This window comes from Pseudophryne corroboree, chromosome 9 (assembly GCF_028390025.1).
Source record: "Pseudophryne corroboree isolate aPseCor3 chromosome 9, aPseCor3.hap2, whole genome shotgun sequence".
Taxonomy (NCBI): domain Eukaryota; kingdom Metazoa; phylum Chordata; class Amphibia; order Anura; family Myobatrachidae; genus Pseudophryne; species Pseudophryne corroboree.
The window spans coordinates 155,884,407-155,907,714 of record NC_086452.1 but is presented as its reverse complement, the minus strand read 5'-3'; the positions used below and the strand labels follow the sequence as shown (position 1 = coordinate 155,907,714).

At 46.2% G+C, this 23,308-nt stretch overlaps 1 protein-coding gene across 1 annotated transcript in view; it reads right to left on the bottom strand.

The window, feature by feature from the left end:
• Positions 1 to 23,308, bottom strand: part of TMED5 (transmembrane p24 trafficking protein 5) — a 41,907-nt gene that overhangs the window by 16,707 nt on the left and 1,892 nt on the right. The window contains exons 2-3 of the mRNA XM_063939872.1: positions 16,255 to 16,352; positions 15,997 to 16,180 (exon numbers count right to left, since the gene is read on the bottom strand). Coding sequence (XP_063795942.1) covers positions 15,997 to 16,180; positions 16,255 to 16,352 — 282 coding nt within the window. The remainder of the gene's footprint in view (positions 1 to 15,996; positions 16,181 to 16,254; positions 16,353 to 23,308) is intronic.

Here is a 23,308-nt window from a genome sequence, read left to right as displayed (position 1 = left end):
TATAAAAAATAAAAAGTGGGAAGACAGCACGCCATTGAAGGGGTGGGGCTTCACTATGAGAGGATCCAGCAGCTCACCAGCGCCATTTTCCCTCTGCAGTGGACACAGATGCTGACAGGGACGCGCAGCTCCTCCGGTGTGACTCCAAATTACCTCAGCGGTACCAGGGGGTCATAGCAGGGTGGGGGGTACTTAGCCTGCGACCCGGCTAAGCTTGGCATTAGCGGTAAGGTCGCGGTGGGCGCTGGCTCCAAACAACTCTGTCTTTCTGAAGGGGGGTGTGTGGTGTGGTGTGTGTGTGTGGTCACATTTACATTATGTCAGGCAAAGAGTGTTTCTTGTACACACCAGGGGGCTCACTACTGGGTACTCAGGGGTCACAGAATCGTGGGGCTGAACCGTAGTGGGTTAATTCTCTTAAAGGAATGATCTCCACTCTTTCTACAAAATTGTCCCACAATGAGAAAGACGCAATACTTAAAAACAGACTGTGGATGAGTTTACAAACAGAGACTCAGTCCCCAAAACAGGGTCTCAATCCCCTCCCATTTGTCCGCAAAAGCGATCTCTGGCCCATATCCTGCAGTCTGACTCTGAAGCTGACCGGTCAGACATGGAGGAGGGTGAGGTGGATTTGGATGGGGGATCCGGCTCTGTCACAGGGAATAGAGGCTCTTATAGGAGCCTATCAGAGATGTTCTGCATATTCCTGGTAAGGTGTCAGGGAAGTGCGAGGAAACTTATTTTAATGTAAAAAATAAAAAGAAGTCACTTTTCCTGCGTCAAAGGAATTGAATACCCTGTTTGAAGAGCCATGGGTTAATCCTGATAAGGAATTTCAGATCCCTAAAAAGGTTGCTCTCCTCTTTTCCTTTTCCTCTGGAGGATAGGAAAAATGGGAACATCCACCGATAGTGGACGCATCAGTCTCTAGGCTGTCACGTAAAATTGTATTGCCTGTTCCTGGTGCAGCCTCCCTGAAAGACATGGCTGATCACAAAATGGAGAATACACTCAAATCATTGTACACAGCTGCCGGGGCCCAAAGACCCACTATTGCATGTGCATGGATCACAAAAGCCATTGCAAAATGGTCAGGTAACCTAATTGAGGGGTTAGGTTCTTTGTCTAGGGGAGCAGGGGGGGGGGGGGGGGAATGTTATACTCCTGCAGCATATACAGGACTCTGCAAACTTTATGGTGGAAGCCATAAAAGAAATAGGCTTGCTTAATGCATGCACGCACCACCGCTATGGCAGTGTCTGCACGCAGGAGCTTGTGGCTACGCCAGTGGACTGCTGACATGGACTCCAGGAAAGGCCTACCATTCACAGGAGAGGCCTGGTTTGGAGATGAACTAGACAAATGGATCTCCACAGCTACTGCGGGTACGTCTACGTATCTTCCTTCCGCAGCCCCCCCCCCCCAACCAAGAAGACTTATTCAGCTTCTAAGTTGCAGTCCTTTAGGACAGCAAAGTTCAAGAAAAAATCCAGAGGTGCTTCTATGTCCTCCAGCGGCGCATGAGGTAAACCACGCAATCCAGCAACTGCCAGTGCTCAGAAACAGAGCTCAGGCTCTGCTTCCTCAAAGCCATCAGCATGACGGTGGACCGCAATGCATGGTAGGCTGTCAGGTGGGAGCCAGACTACAATTCTTCACTCAGATCTGGTCAAGTTCGTGCCAGGATCCCTGGGTCATAGATCTTATTTCCCTGGGCTACAGACTGGAGTTCCAAGAGCTCCCACCTCACAGATTCTTCAAAATCAGGCTTACCAGTGTCACAAGAGGCAAGTACCGCATATACTCGAGTATAAGCAGACTTTTCAGCACTTTTTTTGTGCTGAAAAAGCCCCCTCGGCTTATACTCGAGTCAGTGGGAAGGAGGGACACGGAGGGCACAGCGCGCGCCTCTCCTGTGTCCCTCCTGCGTCTCCGGCGGGTCTATTAAATGAAGTACCCGTTTGTGAGCTCTGATTGGCTCACGAACCGGCACTTTATTTAACACACACGCCGCTGCTGCCGGAGACGCAGGAGGGACACAGGAGAGGCGCGCGCTGTGCCCTCCGTGTCCCTCCTTCACAAAACAGCACGGGAGCGGCGGAGGGTAAGTTGTAACTGGCACTGGGGGAGCATATTTGGCACTTGGGGGGGGGGGCATATCTGGCACTGTGGGGGGAATATCTGGCACTATGAGGGCTGTGTACGGCTAGAGCTGCGTTTCCCACCCTAGGCTTATACTCGAGTCAATAAGTTTTCCCAGGTTTTTGTGGTAAAATTTAGGTGCCTCGGCTTATATTCGGGTCAACTTATACTCGAGTATATACGGTATAATTTTACAGCATACCATCCAAAAGCTGGTACAGACTCAAGTCATTGTTCCAGTTCCACCTCATCTGCAAAACAAGGGGTATTGGGGGTCATTCCGAGTTGTTCGCTCGTTATTTTTTTTCCGCAACGGAGCGATTAGTCACTAATGCGCATGCGCAATGTCCGCAGTGCGACTGCGCCAAGTAAATTTGCTATGCAGTTAGGTTTTTTACTCACGACAATACGAGGTTTTTTCTTCGTTCTGGTGATCGTAATGTGATTGACAGGAAGTGGGTGTTTCTGGGCGGAAACTGGCCGTTTTATGGGAGTGTGTGAAAAAACGCTGCCGTTTCTGGGAAAAATGCGGGAGTGTCTGAAGAAAACAGGGGAGTGTCTGGGCGAACGCTGGGTGTGTTTGTGACGTCAAACCAGGAACGAAACTGACTGAACTGATCGCAGTTGCCGAGTAAGTGTGGAGCTACTCAGAAACTGCTAAGAAGTGTCTATTCGCAATTCTGCTAATCTTTAGTTCGCTATTTTGATAAGTTAAGATTCACTCCCAGTAGGCGGCAGCTTAGCGTGTGCAATGCTGCTAAAAGCAGCTTGCGAGCGAACAACTCGGAATGAGGGCCATTATTCCAACTGGTTTGTAGTACCAAAACCGGACGGTTCGATAAGACCAATTTTGAACCTCAAGTCATTGAACTCATACTTACAAGTGTTCAAATTCAAGATGTCTTGAGAGCGGTGATCTCAGGTCTGGAGGAAGGAGAGTTCCTAGTGTCTCTGGACATCAAGGATGTATACCTTCACATTCCGATCTGGCCGCCTCATCAGGCTTCTCTACAGTTTGCACTGCAGGACTGGTCTCTCCACAGCACTGAGGGTGTTCACCAAGGTGATGGCAGAGATGATGTTTCTACTCCGCAAACAGGGAGTGAACATAATTCCGTACCTGGACGATCTGATAAAAGCACCGTCCAGGGAAAGGTTGCTGGACAGCATTGGTCTTTCAACCAAACTCATGGGTGGATTCTGAACCTTCCAATATCTCATCTAGAGCTAACACTGAGGCTCCCATTCCTGGGAATGATACTGGACACGGAGTCGCAGAAAGTTTTCCTTCCGTTGGAAAAGGCATTGGTCATCCAGTCGATGGTTCGGGATGTCCTGAAGCCAACCCGGGTATTGGTACATCTTTGCATTCGCCTTCTGGGGAAAATAGTGGCCTCTTACGTTTCACTTCAATACGGAAGGTTTCACGCAAGACCCTTCCAGCTCGATCTGTTGGACAAATAGCCCGGAACGCGTCTTCACATACACCAGAGGATCCATCCGTCGCCAAAAGCCAGGAACTCCCTTTTGTGGTGGCTACAAACTTCTCACCTCGTCAAGGGTCGGAGGTTCGGAATTCAGAACTGGATTCTGTTATCCACAGACGCAAGCCTCAGGGGTTGGGGAGCAGTCACTCAGGGGGTGCAGTTTCAAGGAAGATGGTCAAGTCAGGAAGTCATCCTTCCAATCAACATTCTGGAACTCAGGGCCATATACAATGACCTTCTGCAGGCCTCACATCTCCAAGATTGGGCCATTCAGGTACAGTCGGACAATGTGACGGCAGTAACGTACATAAACAGACAGGGTGGAACGAAAAGCAGAGCAGCAAAGTCAGAGGTGTCAAGAATTCTCCTCTGGGAAGAAAGAAGCGCTGTGGCGTGGTCAGCGGTCTCCATTCCGGGAGCAGACTTCGTCAGCAGACACGACCTGCACCCGATGGAGTGGGGCCTTCACCCGGAAGTGTTCAGGTGCTTGACACGTCGATGGGGATATTCCCAGATCAACATGATGGCCTCTCTTCTCAAGAAGCTCAGGCGGTATTATTCCAGGTTGAGAGACCCACAGGCAGTGGCGGTAGATGCTCTGGCGACTCCATGGGTTTATCAGATGGTGTACGTGTTTCCTCCACTTCCTTGGATCAAGAATTCTTAAGCGAATAAAAAGGAAAAAAAAAAAAAAAAAAAAAAAAAAAGGGGGGAGGTTCAAGCAATACTCATTGCTCCGGACTGGCCAAGAAGGGCCTGGTATGCGGACATTCTGGAGATGCTCCTCGGAGATCCGTGGCCTCTACCTCTTCGTGAGGATCTTCTGCAACAGGGCCCGTTCGTCTATCAGGACTTACCGCGGCTACGTTTGACGGAATGGAAGTTGTACGGCCGATTCTAACCAGGAGAGGGATTCGTAACAAGGTCATCACGACTTTGATCCAAGCCAGGAAGGGGGTAACGTCTAACCATTACCATCGTATTTGGAAGAAATAAGTCTCTTGGTATCAGAGCAGAAATTATTTTGCGGTGGCATTTCATCTGGGACATTTCCTGCTTTTTCTGCAGTTAGGTGTGGATGTAGGCCTGCGTCTGGGCTCCATAAAAAGTCCAGATTTCGGCCTTGTCCATTTTCTTTCAGAAACAATTGGCTTCTCTCTCCGAGGTCCAGACGTTCTTGAAAGGTGTTCTGCACATCCAACCTCCCTTTGTGCCTCCCACGGCACCTTGGGATCTCAATTTGGTGCTGCAGTTCCTCCAATCGGACTGGTTTGAAGTGTTACAGTAGGTGGACGTAAAATATCTTACGTGGAAGACCGTCACACTGTTGGCCTTGGCTTCAGCAAGATGTGTGTCGGAACTGGGGGCTTTGTCCCTATTTAATTTTCCATGCGGACAGAGCTGAACTCAGAACTAGTCAGCAGTTTCTTCCTAAAGTGGTGTCTGCGTTTAACATCAACCAACCTATTGTGGTTCCGGTTGTCACCGACACCTCTGCTACTTCAAAGTCTTTGGATGTTTGGAGGGCTTTGAAGGTGTATGTCAAGCGAACAGCTCGTCACAGAAAATTGGACTCGCTGTTTGTTCTTTAAGATCCCAATAAAATTGGGTGTCTTGCGTCAAAGCAGTCCGTTGCATGCTGGATCAGGCTTACCATCCAGCATGCTTATTCCACGGCAGGTTTGCAATTGTCCAAAATCTGTACAGGCCCACTCTACTAGGTTCTCTCTGGGCTGCTGCCCGGGTGTCTCTACTTTACAGCTCCGCCGTGCAGCTACTTGGTCAGGTTCGAACAAGTTTGCCAAGTTCTACAAGTTCGATACTTTGGCCTCTGAGAACCTTCAGTTTGGTCAATCAGTTCAGCAGGAACCTCAGCACTCTCTCACCCAGTTTGAGAGCTTTGGTACATCCCCATGGTACTAAATGGACCCCAGTATCCTCTAGGATGTAAGAAAAAATAGGATCTTAATTACCTACCGGTAAATCCTTCTTGCGTAGTCCGTAGAGGATACTGATCGCCCGCCCAGTGCTTCATTCTTCTTGCACTGTTACTCGGTTAAGTAATGATGGTTCAGCCGTTGCTGTTCCAAGTTTGGTTAGCTTGGCTTTCCTCTTGTTGTGTGTGTGCTGGTTCGTTATCTCACCACTATCCTTTTCTATCCTTCTCTCGAAGTATGTCCGTCTCCTCGGGCACAGTTTCCTAGACAGAGTCTGGTAAGAGGGGTATAGAGGGAGGAGCCAGCCCACATTATCAAATTCTTAAAGTGCCCATGGCTCCTAGTGGACCCGTCTATACCCCATGTTACTAAATGGACCCCAGTATCCTCTACGGACTACGAGAAAAGGATTTACCGGTAGGTAATTAAAATCCTATTTTTACCTTCATGGTTCATAAATAAATTAATGTGGGGTTCAGAGGTCTTTTAAACTAATGTATACATAGTTTTTTCCTTTCTAATATTTTTTATACCCAACCCATCATTAGAATTTTTTGGTTTTGCCGACAGAGGTTTAAAAAAATAAATAAAAGCTGGATCCAAACCTTTGCATCCCATCTCCTCTTACCTTTATACTGGCAAGGAGACAGATACACAAGTGCAGTACTAAAGATACATTAGCAAGTGATAAGATGGTGGGAGTTTACAAGGTCTTGGATATACATGGCAATAAGTAGGGGTGTGCGAGCAGTGCCATTGGCCATCTGATTAGCAGGGTCCCTGGAATGGAATTAGTGCAGCTTTAGCGCTGCTAGGAGAGAGTCCAGGCAACTCCCCACACTTCTGCTGGCTGTCCTGCCCCCTACTGTGATGCGAAGGGCTTGGGGGCGGAGCCAGCACAGGAAACCAATGTGATCTGCTCTGGCGCTGTGGATATATGGAACTGTAAAATTCTAGTAAGCCAAAGTAACATAATAATCACTCCTTGTTTGAAAGAAAGACTGAGGACTGAAAGTGCAATTGTAATCATGATGTGAAAACATACTAAAGAAACCCCCCCCCCCCCCCCCCAAGAAAGGATCAATATAAAATATTGAATTCTTAAAATAAGATTTTACTCACCGGTAAATCTATTTCTCGTAGTCCGTAGTGGATGCTGGGAACTCCGTAAGGACCATGGGAAATAAACGGGCTCCGCAGGAGACTGGGCACTCTAAAAGAAAGATTAGGTACTATCTGGTGTGCACTGGCTCCTCCCTCTATGCCCCTCCTCCAGACCTCAGTTAGGATACTGTGCCCGGAAGAGCTGACACAATAAGGAAGGATTTTGAATCCCGGGTAAGACTCATACCAGCCACACCAATCACACCGTATAACTCGTGATACTACACCCAGTTAACAGTATGAAATATAACTGAGCCTCTCAACAGATGGCTCAACAATAACCCTTTAATTAGGCAATAACTACATACAAGTATTGCAGACAATCCGCACTTAGGATAGGCGCCCAGCATCCACTACGGACTACGAGAAATCGATTTACCGGTGAGTAAAATCTTATTTTCTCTGACGTCCTAGTGGATGCTGGGAACTCCGTAAGGACCATGGGGATTATACCGAAGCTCCCAAACGGGCGGGAGAGTGCGGATGACTCTGCAGCACCGAATGAGAGAACTCAAGGTCCTCCTCAGCCAGGGTATCAATTTTGTAGAATTTAGCAAACGTGTTTGCCCCTGACCAAGTTGCAGCTCGGCAAAATTGTAAAGCCGAGACCCCTCGGGCAGCCGCCCAAGATGAGCCCACTTTCCTCGTGGAATGGGCTTTTACTGATTTAGGATGCGGCAATCCAGCCGCAGAATGCTCCAGCTGAATTGTGCTACAAATTCAGCGAGCAATAGTCTGCTTAGAAGCAGGAGCACCTATTTTGTTGGGTGCCTACAGGATAAAAAACGAGTCAGTTTTCCTGACTCCAGCCGTCCTGGAAATATACATTTTTAAGGCCCTGACTACGTCCAGTAACTTGGAATCTTCCAAGTCCCTAGTAGCCGCAGGCACTACAATAGGTTGGTTCAAGTGAAAAGCTGATACCACCTTAGGGAGAAACTGGGGACGAGTCCTCAATTCTGCCATATCCATATGGAAAATCAGATAAGGGCTTTTACATGACAAAGCCGCCAATTCTGACACACGCCTGGCCGAAGCCAAGGCCAATAACATGACCACTTTCCACGTGAGATATTTCAAATCCACAGTTTTAAGTGGCTCAAACCAATGTGATTTTAAGAAACTCAACACCACGTTGAGATCCCAAGGTGCCACAGAAGGCACAAAAAAAGGGGCTGAATATGTAGCACTCCCTTTACAAATGTCTGAACTCCAGGCAGTGAAGCCAGTTCTTTCTGGAAGAAAATCGACAGAGCCGAAATCTGGACCTTAATGGAACCCAAATTTAGGCCAATAGTCACTCCTGACTGTAGGAAGTGCAGAAAACGACCCAGCTGAAATTCCTCTGTTGGGGCCTTCCTGGCCTCACACCACGCAACATATTTTCGCCAAATACGGTGATAATGGTTTGCGGTTACTTCTTTCCTGGCTTTTATCAGCGTAGGAATGACTTCCTCCGGAATGCCCTTTTGCTTTAGGATCCGGAATTCAACCGCCATGCCGTCCAACGCAGCCGCGGTAAGTCTTGGAACAGACAGGGCCCCTGCTGTAGCAGATCCTGTCTAAGCGGTAGAGGCCATGGGTCCTCTAATATTATTTCTTGAAGTTCCGGGTACCAAGCTCTTCTTGGCCCATCCGGAACCACGAGTATCGTTCTTACTCCTCGTTTTCTTATTATTCTCAGTACCTTTGGTATGAGAGGCAGAGGAGGGAATACATAAACCGACTGGTACACCCACGGTGTCACTAGAGCGTCCACAGCTATTGCCTGAGGGTCCCTTGACCTGGCGCAATATCTAGTTTTTTGTTTAGGCGGGACGCCATCATGTCCACCTGTGGCCTTTCCCAACGGTTTACCAACAGTTGGAAGACTTCTTGATGAAGTCCCCACTCTCCCGGGTGTAGGTTGTGTCTGCTGAGGAAGTCTGCTTCCCAGTTGTCCACTCCCGGAATGAACACTGCTGACAGTGCTAAGACGTGATTTTCCGCCCATCGGAGAATCCTTGTGGCTTCTGCCATCGCCATCCTGCTTCTTGTGCCGCCCTGTCGGTTTACATGGGCGACTGCAGTGATGTTGTCCGATTGGATCAGTACCGGCTGGTTTTGAAGCAGAGGCCTTGCCAGACTTAGGGCATTGTAAATGGCCCTCAGTTCCAGAATATTTATGTGTAGGGACGACTCCTGACTTGACCAAAGTCCTTGGAAATTTCTTCCCTGTGTGACTGCCCCCCCAGCCTCGAAGGCTGGCATCCGTGGTTACCAGGACCCAGTCCTGTATGCCGAATCTGCGGCCCTCTAACAGATGAGCACTCTGCAGCCACCACAGTAGAGATACCCTGGTCCTTGGACACAGGGTTATCAGCCGATGCATCTGAAGATGCGATCCCGACCACTTGTCCAAGAGGTCCCACTGAAAGGTTCTTGCATGGAACCTGCCGCCGAATGGAATTTTGCTTCGTAAGAAGCTACCATTTTTCCCAGGACTCGTGTGCAGTGATGCACCGATACCTGTTTTGGTTTCAGGAGGTCTCTGACTAGAGATGACAGCTCCTTGGCTTTTTCCTGCGGGAGAAACACTTTTCTGTTCTGTGTCCAGAACCATCCCCAGGAACAGTAGGCGTGTGGTAGGAACCAGCTGTGACTTTGGAATGTATAGAATCCATCCGTGCTGTTGTAGCACTTCCCGAGATAGTGCTACTCCGACCAACAACTGCTCCTTGGACCTCGCCTTTATAAAGAGATCGTCCAAGTACGGGATAATTAAAACTCCCTTTTTCGAAGGAGTATCATCATTTCTGCCATTACCTTGGTAAAGACCCTCGGTGCCGTGGATAGTCCAAACGGCAGTGTTTGGAATTGGTAATGGCAATCCTGTACCACAAATCTGAGGTACTCCTGGTGAGGATGGTAAATGGGGACATGTAGGTAAGCATCCTTGATGTCCAGGGATACCATGTAATCCCCCTCCTCCAGGCTTGCAATAACCGCCCTGAGCGATTCCATCTTGAACTTGAATTTTTTTATGTATGTGTTCAAGGATTTAAAATTTAAAATGGGTCTCACCGAACCATCCGGTTTCGGTACCACAAACAGTGTGGAATAGTAACCCCGTCCTTGTTGAAGTAGGGGCACCTTGACTATCACCTGCTGGGAATACAGCTTGTGAATTGCCTCTAGCACAGCCTCCCTGCCTGAGGGAGTTGTCGGCAAGGCAGATTTGAGGAAACGGCGGGGGGGGGGAGACGCCTTGAATTCCAGCTTGTACCCCTGAAATACTACTTGAAGGATCCAGGGATCCACCTGTGAGCGAGCCCACTGATCGCTGAAATTTTTGAGGCGGCCCCCCACCGTACCTGGCTACGCCTGTGGAGCCCCCGCGTCATGCGGTGGACTCAGAGGAAGCGGGGGAAGAATTTTGATTCTGGGAACTGCTGACTGGTGCAGCTTTTTCCCTCTTCCCTCGTCTCTGTGCAGAAAGGAAGCGCCTTTGACCCGCTTGCTTTTCTGAAGCCGAAAGGACTGTACCTGATAATACAGTGCTATTCTTAGGCTGTGAGGAAACCTGAGGTAAAAAAATTTTTTCCCAGCTGTTGCTGTGGATACGAGGTCCCAGAGACCATCCCCAAACAATTCCTCACCCTTATAAGGCTCTATGTGCCTTTTAAAGTCAGCATCACCTGTCCAGTGTCGGGTCTCTAATACCCTCCTGACAGAATGGACATTGCATTAATTCTGGATGCCAGCCGGCAAAATATCCCTCTGTGCATCCCTCATATATAAGACGACGTCTTATGTTCGCAAAATAGTATCCCTGTTTGACAGGGTTACAGACCACGCTGCAGCAGCACTATCTGCAGGTCTCAGTCTAGTACCTGAGTGTGCAAATACAGACTTCAGGCTAGCCTCCTGCTATTTATCAGCAGGTACCTTCAAAGTGGCCGTATCCTAAGACGGCAGTGCCACCTTTTTTTGACAAACGTGTGAGCGCCTTATCCATCCTAGGGGATATCTCCCAGCGTAACTTATCCTCTAGCGGGAAAGGGTACGCCATCAGTAACTTTTTAGAAATTACCAGTTTATTATCGGGGGAACCCACGCTTTTTCACACTTCATTCACTCATTTGATGGGGGAACAAAACACTGCCTGCTTTTTCTCCCCACACATAAAACCCTTTTTTAGTGGTACTTGGGTTAATGTCAGAAATGTGTAACACATTTTTTATTGCCGGGATCATGTAACGGATGTTCCTAGTGGATTGTGTATATGTCTCAACCTCGTCGACACTGGAGTCAGACTCCGTGTCGACATCTGTGTCTGCCATCTGAGGGAGCGGGCGTTTTTGAGCCCCTGATGGCCTTTGAGACGCCTGGGCAGGCGCAGGCTGAGAAGCCGGCTGTCCCATAGCGGTTACGTCATCCAGCCTTTTATGTAAGGAGTTGACACTGTCGGTTAATACCTTCCACCTATCCATCCACTCTGGTGTCGGCCCACAGGGGGCGACATCCCATTTATCGGCATCTGCTCCGCCTCCACATAAGCCTCCTCAAACATGTCGACACAGCCGTACCGACATACCGCACACACACAGGTAATGCTCTGACTGAGGACAGGACCCCACACAGCCCTTTGGGGAGACAGAGAGAGAGTATGCCAGCACACACCAGAGCGCTATATAATGTAGGGATAAACACTATCACTGAGTGAATTTTCCCCAATAGCTGCTTGTATAAACAATATTGCGCCTAAATTTAGTGCCCCCCCTCTCTTTTTAACCCTTTGAGCCTGAAAACTACAGGGGAGAGCCTGGGAACTGTCTTCCAGCTACACTGTGAAGAGAAAATGGCGCCAGTGTGCCGAGGGAGATAGCTCCGCCCCTTTTTCGCGGACTTTTCTCCCGCTTTTTTATGGATTCTGGCAGGGGTAATTATCACATATATAGCCTCTGGGGCTATATATTGTGATTATTTTGCCAGCCAAGGTGTTTTTATTGCTGCTCAGGGCGCCCCCCCCCCCCCCAGCGCCCTGCACCCTCAGTGACCGGAGTGTGAAGTGTGTATGAGGAGCAATGGCGCACAGCTGCAGTGCTGTGCGCTACCTTGGTGAAGACTGAAGTCTTCTGCCGCCGATTTTCCGGACCATCTTCATGCTTCTGGCTCTGTAAGGGGGACGGCGGCGCGGCTCCGGGAACGAACACCAAGGACGGGTCCTGCGGTCGATCCCTCTGGAGCTAATGGTGTCCAGTAGCCTAAGAAGCCCAAGCTAGCTGCAAGCAGGTAGGTTCGCTTCTTCTCCCCTTAGTCCCTCGTTGCAGTGAGCCTGTTGCCAGCAGGTCTCACTGTAAAATAAAAAACCTAAAATAAACTTTCTTTCTAGGAGCTCAGGAGAGCCCCTAGTGTGCATCCAGCTCGGCCGGGCACAGAAATCTAACTGAGGTCTGGAGGAGGGGCATAGAGGGAGGAGCCAGTGCACACCAGATAGTACCTAATCTTTCTTTTAGAGTGCCCAGTCTCCTGCGGAGCCCGTCTATTCCCCATGGTCCTTACGGAGTTCCCAGCATCCACTAGGACGTCAGAGAAATAAGGATAATGAACACATACAATATTAAGAATGTTGCTCTATTCTCAAACATTTTATTTAGTCCTCCGCTTATCCTGCACAATTTCTCCCAGGGAATTTGTTGCTGGAGAGGAGATGCTCAGCTTTTATACACGTGTCACCTTTATTGCCAAGACTTGTGTGTACTGTCATCAGGTAAGCAGAGACACCCATGTTCTGTTTGCAGTATCAGTTTATTTAGATAAGAAATTCCTATGTAACTTGTACTATGTAAATATTTAAAAAATAAACACTAAATATTATATTTGGCCTGACAGTGACAGACACTGAATACACAGTAATTAATATCTACATTAGTTTATTAACTGGTCATTAAAAGTATGTTTATTCATGGCTGCTGATACTGCAACATTGGACACCCACACTCATTTACTCTTGTTTAAGTTACTTACAGTCAGGTCCATAAATATTGGGACATCGACAATTCTCATATTTTGGGCTCTATACACCACCACAATGGAGTTGAAATGAAAAAAAGATGTGCTTTAACTGCAGACTTTCCGCTTTAATTTGAGGGTATTTACATCCAAATCAGGTGAACGGTGTAGTTATTACAACGTTTTCTATATGTGCCTCCCACTTAAGAGACCAAAAGTAATGGGACAAACTAAAAACAATCCTAAATCAAACTTTCACTTTTTAATACTTTGTTGCAAATCCTTTGCAGTCAATTACAGCCTGAAGCCTGGAACACACAGACAACACCAGACGCTGGGTTTCATCCCTGGTGATGCTCTGCCAGGCCTCTACTGCAAAGCTCTTCAGTTCCTGCTTGTTTTTGGGGCATTTTCCCTTCATCAAGTGAAATGCATGCTCAAATCGGATTCAAGTCAGGTGATTGAATTGGCCATTGCATAACATTCCACTTATTTGCTTTAAAAAAAACAACAACAAAAAAACTTTGGTTGCTTTCGCAGTATGCTTCAGGTCATTGTCCATCTGCACTGTGAAGCGCCGTCCAATGAGTTCTGAAGCATTTGACTTAATATGAGCAGATAATATTGCCCGAAACACTTCAGAATCCATCCTGCTGCTTTTGTCAGCAGTCACATTATTCCATAAATACAAGGGAACCAGTTCCATTGGCAGTCATACATGCCCACGCCATGACACTACTACCACCACCATGCTTCACTGATGAGGTGGTATGTTTTGGATCATGAACAGTTCCTTTCCTTCTCCATACTCTTCTCTTCCCATCACTCTGGTACAAGTTGATCTTTGTCTCATCTGTCCATAGAATATTGTTCCAGAACTGTAAAGGCTTTTTTAGATGTTGTTTGGCAAACTCTAATCTGGGCTTCCTGTTTTTGTGGCTCACCAATGGTTTACATCTTGTGGTGAACCCTCTATGTTCACTCTTGTGAAGTCTTCTCTTGATTGTTGACTTTGACACATATACACCTACCTCCTGGAGAGTGTTCTTGATCTGGGCAACTGTTGTGAAGGGGTTTTTCTTCACCAGGGAAATAATTCTTCTGTCATCCACCACAGTTGTTTTCCAGATCTTTTGGTGTTGATAAGCTCTCCGGTGCGTTATTTTTTAAGAATGTTCCAAACAGTTGATTTGGCCACACCTAGTGTTTTTGCTCTCTCTCTGATGGGTTTGTTTTGATTTTTCAGCCTAATGATGGCTTGCTTCACTGATAGTGGCAGCTCTTTGGATCTCATATTGAGAGTCGACAGCAACAGATTCCAAATGCAAATGTCACACCTGGAATCTACTCCAGACCTTTTACCTGCTTAATGGATGATGAAATAACGAGGGAATAGCCCACTCCTGTCCATAAAATAGCTTTTGAGTCGATTGTCCCATTACTTTTGGTCCATTAAAAAGTGGGAGGCACATATAGAAACCATTGTAATTCCTACACCGTTCACCCGATTTGGACTTAAATATCCTCAAATTAAAGCGGAAAGTCTGCAGTTAATGCACATCTGGTTTGTTTCATTTCAAATCCATTGTGGATACAGCCCAAAATATGAGAATTGTGTCGATGTCCCAATATTTATGGACCTGACTGTATGTATTAGGCTACCAAATTCTAAAGTGTCTCATCTAAACATGCGGATGCTGTGTTTCTATGGGTTTTTGATATATATCACATACTTTATAGCTACTTTTAGAACATGTCAGTCTGTACTGGGTGTACTAAAAAAACAAAACAAAAATATGATCTATCTATCTAAGGGAACAGGACTGGCTATCAATTATTGCATCTGTACTTAAGCGGTGTAAGTAGTAAACACAAAATCATGAAACTTTGGGGCAATGGTGGGTTAAGGCACAGTCGCCTCCAAGTCATTGTACTGCTGCTGAATTTAAAAAAAAAAAAAAATTGGAAAAAGCGATTTCTAATATGCTCTATTTCTGCAAAAGACCTGTATCAGCTGAAATCTTGTGACCTACATATAAATGCTAACAATCTCATCCATCCCTGGCTTCCCTGTGTTTAACTTAGCTTGTTTAACTTAGCTGCCTGATACGTCTGGTTCATCCTTCAGAGTAAGCAGTCAGCATGAACCCAACATATCACCAGCCTGGGAGGAGCCATTGTACATCAGCTACACAACCCTCCTAGACTCAAAGGAGGCGATTAAATTATCGTTTGCCCCAGTAGCCACTAGATGGCGCCCACCGGAGCACTTCAATTGCTGCTCCATTCAGGCGCACATTTCAGATCGTAGCCTCCTGAGGTGAGAGCTGAAATGTGAGGAAAATACGGGTTGGGTTCTCAAACATGGCTAAACCCTGTACTAATGGGCCAGCACACAGGACATGAGCATCAAATGGGGGAGGCAGACAACTGAATAGCTTCAGTGGGCACCCACAAAAAAATTGAATCGCCCCCATTGACTTAACTTGTAACCATGGTGATAAGCAGTTAAAACTGATGCTACTTGACAGCCCAAAACTAAACGGCTGTATGACATTTATGGTGGGTTACTTAATGGTAAGGGGTGCATTCATGAAGCAGTGAAAAGAGTGGAGAAGTGTGCCAGTGTTAAAGTTGTCCATGGCAACCAATCAGCTTCAAAGTAACATTTATAAAGTGTGTTTTATAAAATGATACATAGCATCTGATTGGTTGCCATAGGCAACTTCGCCACTCTTCACTGCTTTATGAACAGGCATGTAAATCTGTAAAAACCCCACCCAATACAGGGTGGCAGAGTGATCCCATCATGTCCCAAGGAAAAATCTACATTTAAATAGATTTTTTCAATGAGTAATTCAGACAAATATGCATATATGTGTATTCAGCCCTGAACACTACACAGCTACCTGGAGCTGTTAGTCTGTGATTGAGCTCTAGTATGTAAGTGAAACAATGTGGATAGATACAGGATTTATTTTATTTTTTTAAACATACAGAAGAGCGGTCATCACTCCATGCTATTAGGGGAACTTAACCTTCACCATCTCATTTTTAGTCTGTGATGTTCCAGCTTATCTCCATTACCTTCCTCCCTGCCTCGGTCAGGAACAGTGTTGTCCTCACTAACATAAAACACCCATGTGGACAGGTTAATGACCTTCAGAAGCCTAATAAACTCATATCCTGAAACATCAGAACCTGTGCCACTATGTGCATTCCTATGAACATATTTGGGAAAGCATGACCGCTATACACAACACACTCACCAGTATGTCTTCCAGCTTCATATCAAGCAGATCTGTGCCTATTACGAAATTCTTCCAGTCTTCTTGATCACTCTCTTCATCACTGAGGTGATCTAAAATCAGTTCAAAGAAGATCACCTTTTCAGATATATGGCTGAAGGTGTTGTCAAAGCAGAACTGGTAATCTCCATCGATCGCTTCTATCCTGTGTGAAATGCGTAGGATTATACAAGACACAATGCAATTCTCAGCCCATCACAAATATTTCATTAAACTTACGTGTGAACTCCATCTGACTGTCGCTCCTCAGCTAGGACGATCTCACCGTTCGGGGCGATGAGGGAGAAGTCGATATCTAAACCTGCACCATCCAGAACCTAGAAGAAAAGAAAAAAAAAAAAAAAAATAAGATACATTAAGTCAGAGGTTCCCAAACTGAGTGCCATGGCTCCCTGGGGTGCCTCGGGACACTTGCAGGGGTGCCCTGGGTTGGTGGTCCAGTACCAATTCAAATTATTCATGGTCAATATAATAGGCAAAACCAGTGCTGGTAGCTGCCAGTCATAAAATATGTGCCCAAACAGAAGCAAATCTTGTCCCTCACCACACAACTGACCCTAAGGATGACATATAAACGCGACCTACTTAATGTAATATTTCTTTCTAAATTTCTCAGACATTTTTGGCCTAGGGACGGGTGTCGTGAAAAAAAATTCTGATATTCTAGGGGGCCGTGATTCAAAAAAGTTTGGAAACCACTGCATTAAGTGCAAGTCTGGTGTCACAAGCAGGACAGTAAATCCCTTACTGATCAAAGTCAGCGAGACACTTAGAATGCATGCTACAAAATGCCATGTTGCTCTTAGATAGGCAATCCAATGCACATCAGGGTCCATGTTTACTCTCCACTGTTTGGGGAAAGTACAGACCTCAAAAAACACAATTTGCAAAAAAGATACTAATCATATCAGTTTGCGCCCCTTTCTACTACTACCCAATTTAAATAATCCCACTCCTCAAAACACTGTACACCACGTGTCTACTTCATAGTTTACCTTGTAACAAGCGCACTACTCCACCCAACTGCTCATCAGTGTGTGCAAACTTCTGCACACTGACATACACTACTGCATTCAACTTAAACCCATGCTCCTTGTCAGAAATCAAGGCACACACACGTGCAAATTATACAAGTTAATATTTTACTCCTGCATCCTTCCATTCCCCCCATAATATCCCAGAGGGGAGGTCAGTGTGGCCACTGCAGGACACTTTGCATCACAAACTGCACAACAGCAGCTTCATGAATGCTGTCCAATGCCACAATTCAGAGTGTAGCATCATCAAGCCGCTGATTGCCCACTTCACTAGGTAAGTGGGTTCCGGAAGTCTTGTCTATTCTCCTCAGACAGATGCACAAAATTCAGTAGTTATCCAGACATCTCATGATAACAGGTAGATATGATGCAATTTAAAGCAAGCAGGGTTCCAAAGGTGATCTTGCACTAAAGAGTGAAAACTTACTTGTAAAACACCCAGTGGCCATACGTGTGGTACGGGATGCAGTCAATATACTGGCTGACCAGATACAGTGTTCAGAAGAGAGATGCCAGAATCCCGATGCCCGGAATCTAAAACGCTCAGTATTCCCACTCGGTTGGTGGGTCCACCACACGTTGACTGGTGGACTCAAGGAAGGTGCTGATGCCTCCACTACACATCAAGTTGCCTTATGAAACTATTTGTTAAAGCTCTAGATAAGAATTTGGCAGCCTTCAAATACCTTTAATCCCTAAACTGTCTGAGGCAAAGGTCAAAACTGGTGTTTTTGTGGGACCACAGATTAGGAAGATCCTGCAGTGCAAGAAATTCCTAAGGATGCTCACTCAGGAGGAAGCTGCTTGGACCAGCTCAACTGCAGTGATTCGTGGCATCCTGGGCAATCAGAAGGCTGAAAACTACATGCAGTTTGTTAAGACTGTGATGAAGAACTAAGGCTGAATGGGGTGCAGGATCTCCCACAAAGTTCATATTTCTGATGCTCATATTGAGAAATTCAAGAAGCAAGGCAAGCGCTTCCACCAGGATATACTGAAGTTTGAACGCTGCTACCAAGGACAGTATAGCAAGAACATGATGGGAGACTACATCTGGGGGCTGTTTCGTGACAGTGATGTACTGTATATATAATCATAAATCTACTCACTTCTAATTCTTCTGTGGTCTTGTTTGGACAACTTTATATGTTCATTTTCATACACACGCCGATTTGGTTTCTCACATTGTACAAAATAAAATGCAAATTTGCCCTTTTCTCATTTGAAATAGGTACATTTCAAAGTATAAAATGTCCTGGCCACAAAACAAGTTATGGGAATAAATACGATTTTCTGTACTATTGAGACATAAGCATTTAAGAAACAGCACTTACTACCCAGTGACAAAAACGTTGTTACATAGTAATAATCTACCTGTTTTTTTGGGCTGTATAGTCAATGACCTTTCACAGAAACAATTAAGATAATGACATAAAAGCTGCGAGTTAACTGCTCTCATAAATATGATAATGTGATCAACCCATACATACATACACACAAGGTGATCAAAAATAATCCAGCTTTGATTACATTTAACTGTGTAATTTTATATATGTCTCTAACAAACACACACATAATAACTGCAACAGCTCATTACACATGTTTTCTGGGACACATTTAGGCATTAACGGATTTCCCCCCTCAAAAAAAATAACCCCATGCTTATGTTTCATGAGTTCTGGGAATTGTAATTGACCCTCCTGCTATTACATCACCCTCCACCATCATTTAATGTTTGTATACTGCATTGATTTGCTGGTACTGTATTACAGATTGGCTGCATGCAACAGAACCAGGGAGTCCAACAAGTGGGAAGGGGTGGTCTTCTGTATACCGGCGGTCGGGCTCCCGGCGCTCAGTATACCGGCGCCGGGAGCCCGACCGCCAGCATACCGACACTTATTTTCCCTCGTGGGGGTCCACGACCCCCATAGAGGGAGAATAAAATAGTGTGGCGCGCGTAGCGCGCCACCGTGCCCGTAGCGTGGCGAGCGCAGCGAGCCCGCAAGGGGCTCATTTGCGCTCGCCACACTGTCGGTCAGCCGGCGGTCGGGCTCCCGGCGCCGGTATGCTGGGCGCCCGACCGCCGGCCAGCCGTAGTGAACCCGTGGGAAGGGGACCTTAGTAAAATCTTTTTTTAGTAGTATGATGAATATTTAGCGGGTTATAATTTTTCTTATGCACATCACTTGTTATAAAAATAAATATAATTATACTATGTGTGCATATCTTTTCATAAACTTGCTTAATTAGGATTGTGCAATCTTCCCACATAGAAAGCTATATACTTATTACTGGGAGACCAATACGTTCACACTTGGAGGTCATACCTTTTGGATGATCTTCTGATATGCACATGACCACATATAAAATTCGCCCCCAAGTTTTGCTTACCTTGTATTTACTCCTAGAGGGAACAATATATGCACCTGGTTTACACTAGGAGTAATGGCTTCAAAGTAGCAGTGCTAAAACCTAAAATCCAGTATGTCAGGACATTGTTATTAATAGCTAAAAATGTTGCATTTACAATGTGAAAGAAAACAGGAGAAGGAACAACATAAAATGAAAGTACTAGGTTCAAATCGGTAAACGTTTATTGGCGTCACATTTAAAAAGGATGATCAAATGTTAATCTGCTCTAATGCTGTGCAGGTACACCATTGTAATAAACAGATTGCAGCAGTCACATTATAATAGTATAAGAGGCAGGGATTCAGGCATGCACAGCCCACTAGAAGAGCCTGCTGACTGTCCCCAGTTTGCATTATGCACCAGGTGTCAAGCACTCGCAGGTGATTCGCTCCCCAATACCCCTTTTAGACACAAGACCTGGGAAATACACGGGTACAACCTAGGTCTAACAACCCAGGAATTTGTCAGGTCTACGTTTCGAGAACCCCATTCACAATACATTAAAAAAACGGAGAAATTCCCAGGTCGGATACATTCACACTGAACCCGAGTCTGCCTTGGAATTTGATGTGTATTTAAAATGTGTCACTTTCATGTATATTATTCAGCCTTTGCTATTTGGTAATTTTCTATTTGGTTTTATGTTCTATTTAAATACATTTTTCTTTATAGCTCTGCTACTTACTATGTCATTCTTTATATTTTCTCTTACTAAAGTGCCCCCACTGAAATTCCCCCACCCACACCCAACTATCAGCCACTATTACCATTCCTCTGTGTCAGATATGCCCTTCTCGTGTGTGAACATCCTGTATGTATACAGCATTTCCCAGTCTGCTGTCAAATAGTCTACACTTAGCTGGGTTATGTTATAGCCAGTGGTTAAAGTGTGCCGAAACGGGGCGTAACTGCGTTCCGTCAGTTCCACTTGGAGACGGAACACAGTTCCACCTCCTCCGGCTCACCTAACCCGCTGTGTGCAGTGCGATGCCGGGCGCCCGCTGAGATTGCATTATCAGCAGGCGCCCGGCGGCAGCCGGAGGCAGGAGCTCAGTACTGAGCTCCGGCTTCCGGCGCCCGCTATGGGAGAGACGTCATGATGTCTCTCCCATAGTGCCGAGAAGCGGGCGGCGAGAGAGGACTGCAGCGGTCTGGAAGCGGGGCTCGGTAAGTATTGTGATTGTTTTCTTCCGTAGCGGCGCATCTACTGGGGGGGGGGGGGCAAACTACTGGGGGGTGGGGGGATCTACGGGGGGCATCTACTGGCGGCATTACTACTGGGGGAGCATCTACTGGGGGACATTATTACTGGGGGCCAACTACAAGGGGGCAAGCTACAGGAGGGCATTACTACTGGCGGCAAACAACAGGGGGCATTACTACTGGGGGGCATCTACTGGGGGACATTATTACTGGGGGCAAACTACAAAGGGGCTAACTACAGGAGGGCTTGACTACTGGGGGCAAACTACAGGAGGGCATTACTACTGGGGGGGCATCTACTTGGGGCAAACTACAGGAGGGCAAACTACTGGGCTAAACTACAAGCAGGCAAACTACTGGGGCTAAACTACTGGGGGCATTACCACTGGGAGGCTAAAACTAAAGGGGGGGGGGGTAAACTACTGTGGTCATAACTGCAGGGGCATTACCACTGGGGGCATACATAACTACTAGGGCTAAACTACAGGGGGCTAAATGACTGGGGCATTAATACAGGCAACATTACTACTGGGGGCCCTTCTAATGAGGGCATTGTAAAGAGGGCACTTCATAAGGGGCATGACTCCTGAGGACATAAGGGGCACTACTATTGCGGGCATTGCATAAGGGGCACCACTATTATGGGGTCTATATAAGGGGCACTACCACTGTGAGCACTAGCAGTACAGTGGACATTGCATAAGGAGCACTACTACTGTGGGCATTGTATAAGAAGCGCTACTGCGGTGGGCATTATGTGTATTACGGGGTGCTACTACTGTGGGCATTATTACTATTCTGTGACCACGCCCCTTTCTTTTTGAGACCACGCCCAATACCTTTGTTACATGTGCGCCGTGGGGTGGGGGTGAGTTCCACCACCTCTGTAGAACCACTTTAAGCACTGTTTATAGCCATTAGCAGAACAGCCAATCAGACACTTCTTCTAATCCGGGTCTAAAATCCCAGGTTGGATGCATTCACACTAGAGGTGATCAAAGTTTCCCGTTCACACTATAAGGACAGGCAGCGCTTGGAGACCATGTGATCTCCAAGTGCCGCCTGTCCCTATAGTGCGAATGGGAAATGGGCCGCAGTGACCTGGCTTTCCCGTTCACACAGCACAACGAGCCGGGGTGAACGTGCGTTCAACCCTGCTCGCTACCAAAGTTGAAATACCGGGTCGCTTGACCCAGATAATTTCAACTGACCCCTTTCAGACCGCACAGCAATGCAGGTTATGCGCGCTCATGTGCAATAACCTGTGTTAAAAGCTGGCGGTATGAAAGGGGTATAACAGGCACATAAGCATCTTTGTTGTGGTCAGCATGATATGCATTTTGCACAGAAAAGAAAAATCCTTATTTTTGTGGGGCTGAGGCACCCCTGCTACCCCCTGTTCCGCATCTTAAAGCGCAAGGAGTTGCAAGCACTAGATACATCTTAGCTACCACTGGGGCAACTATACGAGGGGACAATACAATTCGCATTGTGGTGATATAGCTCCCAGGTTACATGAGGGTGCGATCAGAAATACGCATTAACTAGAGCCTCAGAGCTAGATGAACTATGTATGGTAACAGAATCACACCCACAAGATGCAGTTTACAGTGAGCTAGCACCGGGCATTAGTCGTGGTAAAGTGCACATCCTGGTTTAAGTGCCGAGCATGATACAGTCAAGCTAATAGCGCCGGGCACTTAACCTGGGAGCTACATCCCCGCGATGCTAATTGAATCACCCTCCAAAAATGTATGGCACAGTAAAAAATAAACAACACTTGCTTCTGAGTCCAACTCTACACGAGTCCCTTGTATATGGGCCGCCTTATGCAACATAAAACCACATTCAGGAGGACAGGGCTTTACAATGACTATGTGAATAATACAAATATACCAGTTTTTTTTTTTTTTTAAAGGCCTCTGTAGCCCCCTCCGAAAGCTGCTTGGCTTGAAATAAAATACCATCCACAAATTGGCTGGCTTTCTCATAGGTCATGTAACAATGATGTTGCAACTTCTCATTGGTTGGACAGAAAGTTATGCTGATCTTTGCTTTACTTTGTCATCTATTTGCCCAGAGGACATTGTGTTTATGTCAAGGAAACCTGAATCAGCTGAAGCCTTGGCAACTCTCCAAAGTATGTAAAGTCTGTTCTCCAACTCCAGTGCCAAGATAGGACTGGAATAATATAGATAGTACTAATATTACAGGTTGAGTATCTCTTATCCAAAATGCTTGGGACCAGAGGTATTTTGGATATCGGATTTTTCCGTATTTTGGAATAATTGCATACCATAATGAGATATCATGGTGATGGGACCTAAGTCTAAGCACAGAATGCATTTATGTTTCATATACACCTTATACACACAGCCTGAAGTTAATTTTAGCCAATATTTTTTATAACTTTGTGCATTAAACAAAGTGTGTCTACACTCACACAATTCATTTATGTTTCATATACACCTTATACACACACAGCCTGAATGTCATTTAATACAATATTTTTAATAACTTGTGTATTAAACAAAGTTTGTGTACATTTAGCCATCAAAAAACAAAGGTTTCAGTATTTCACTCTCACTCAAAAAAGTCCGTATTTCTGAATATTTGGA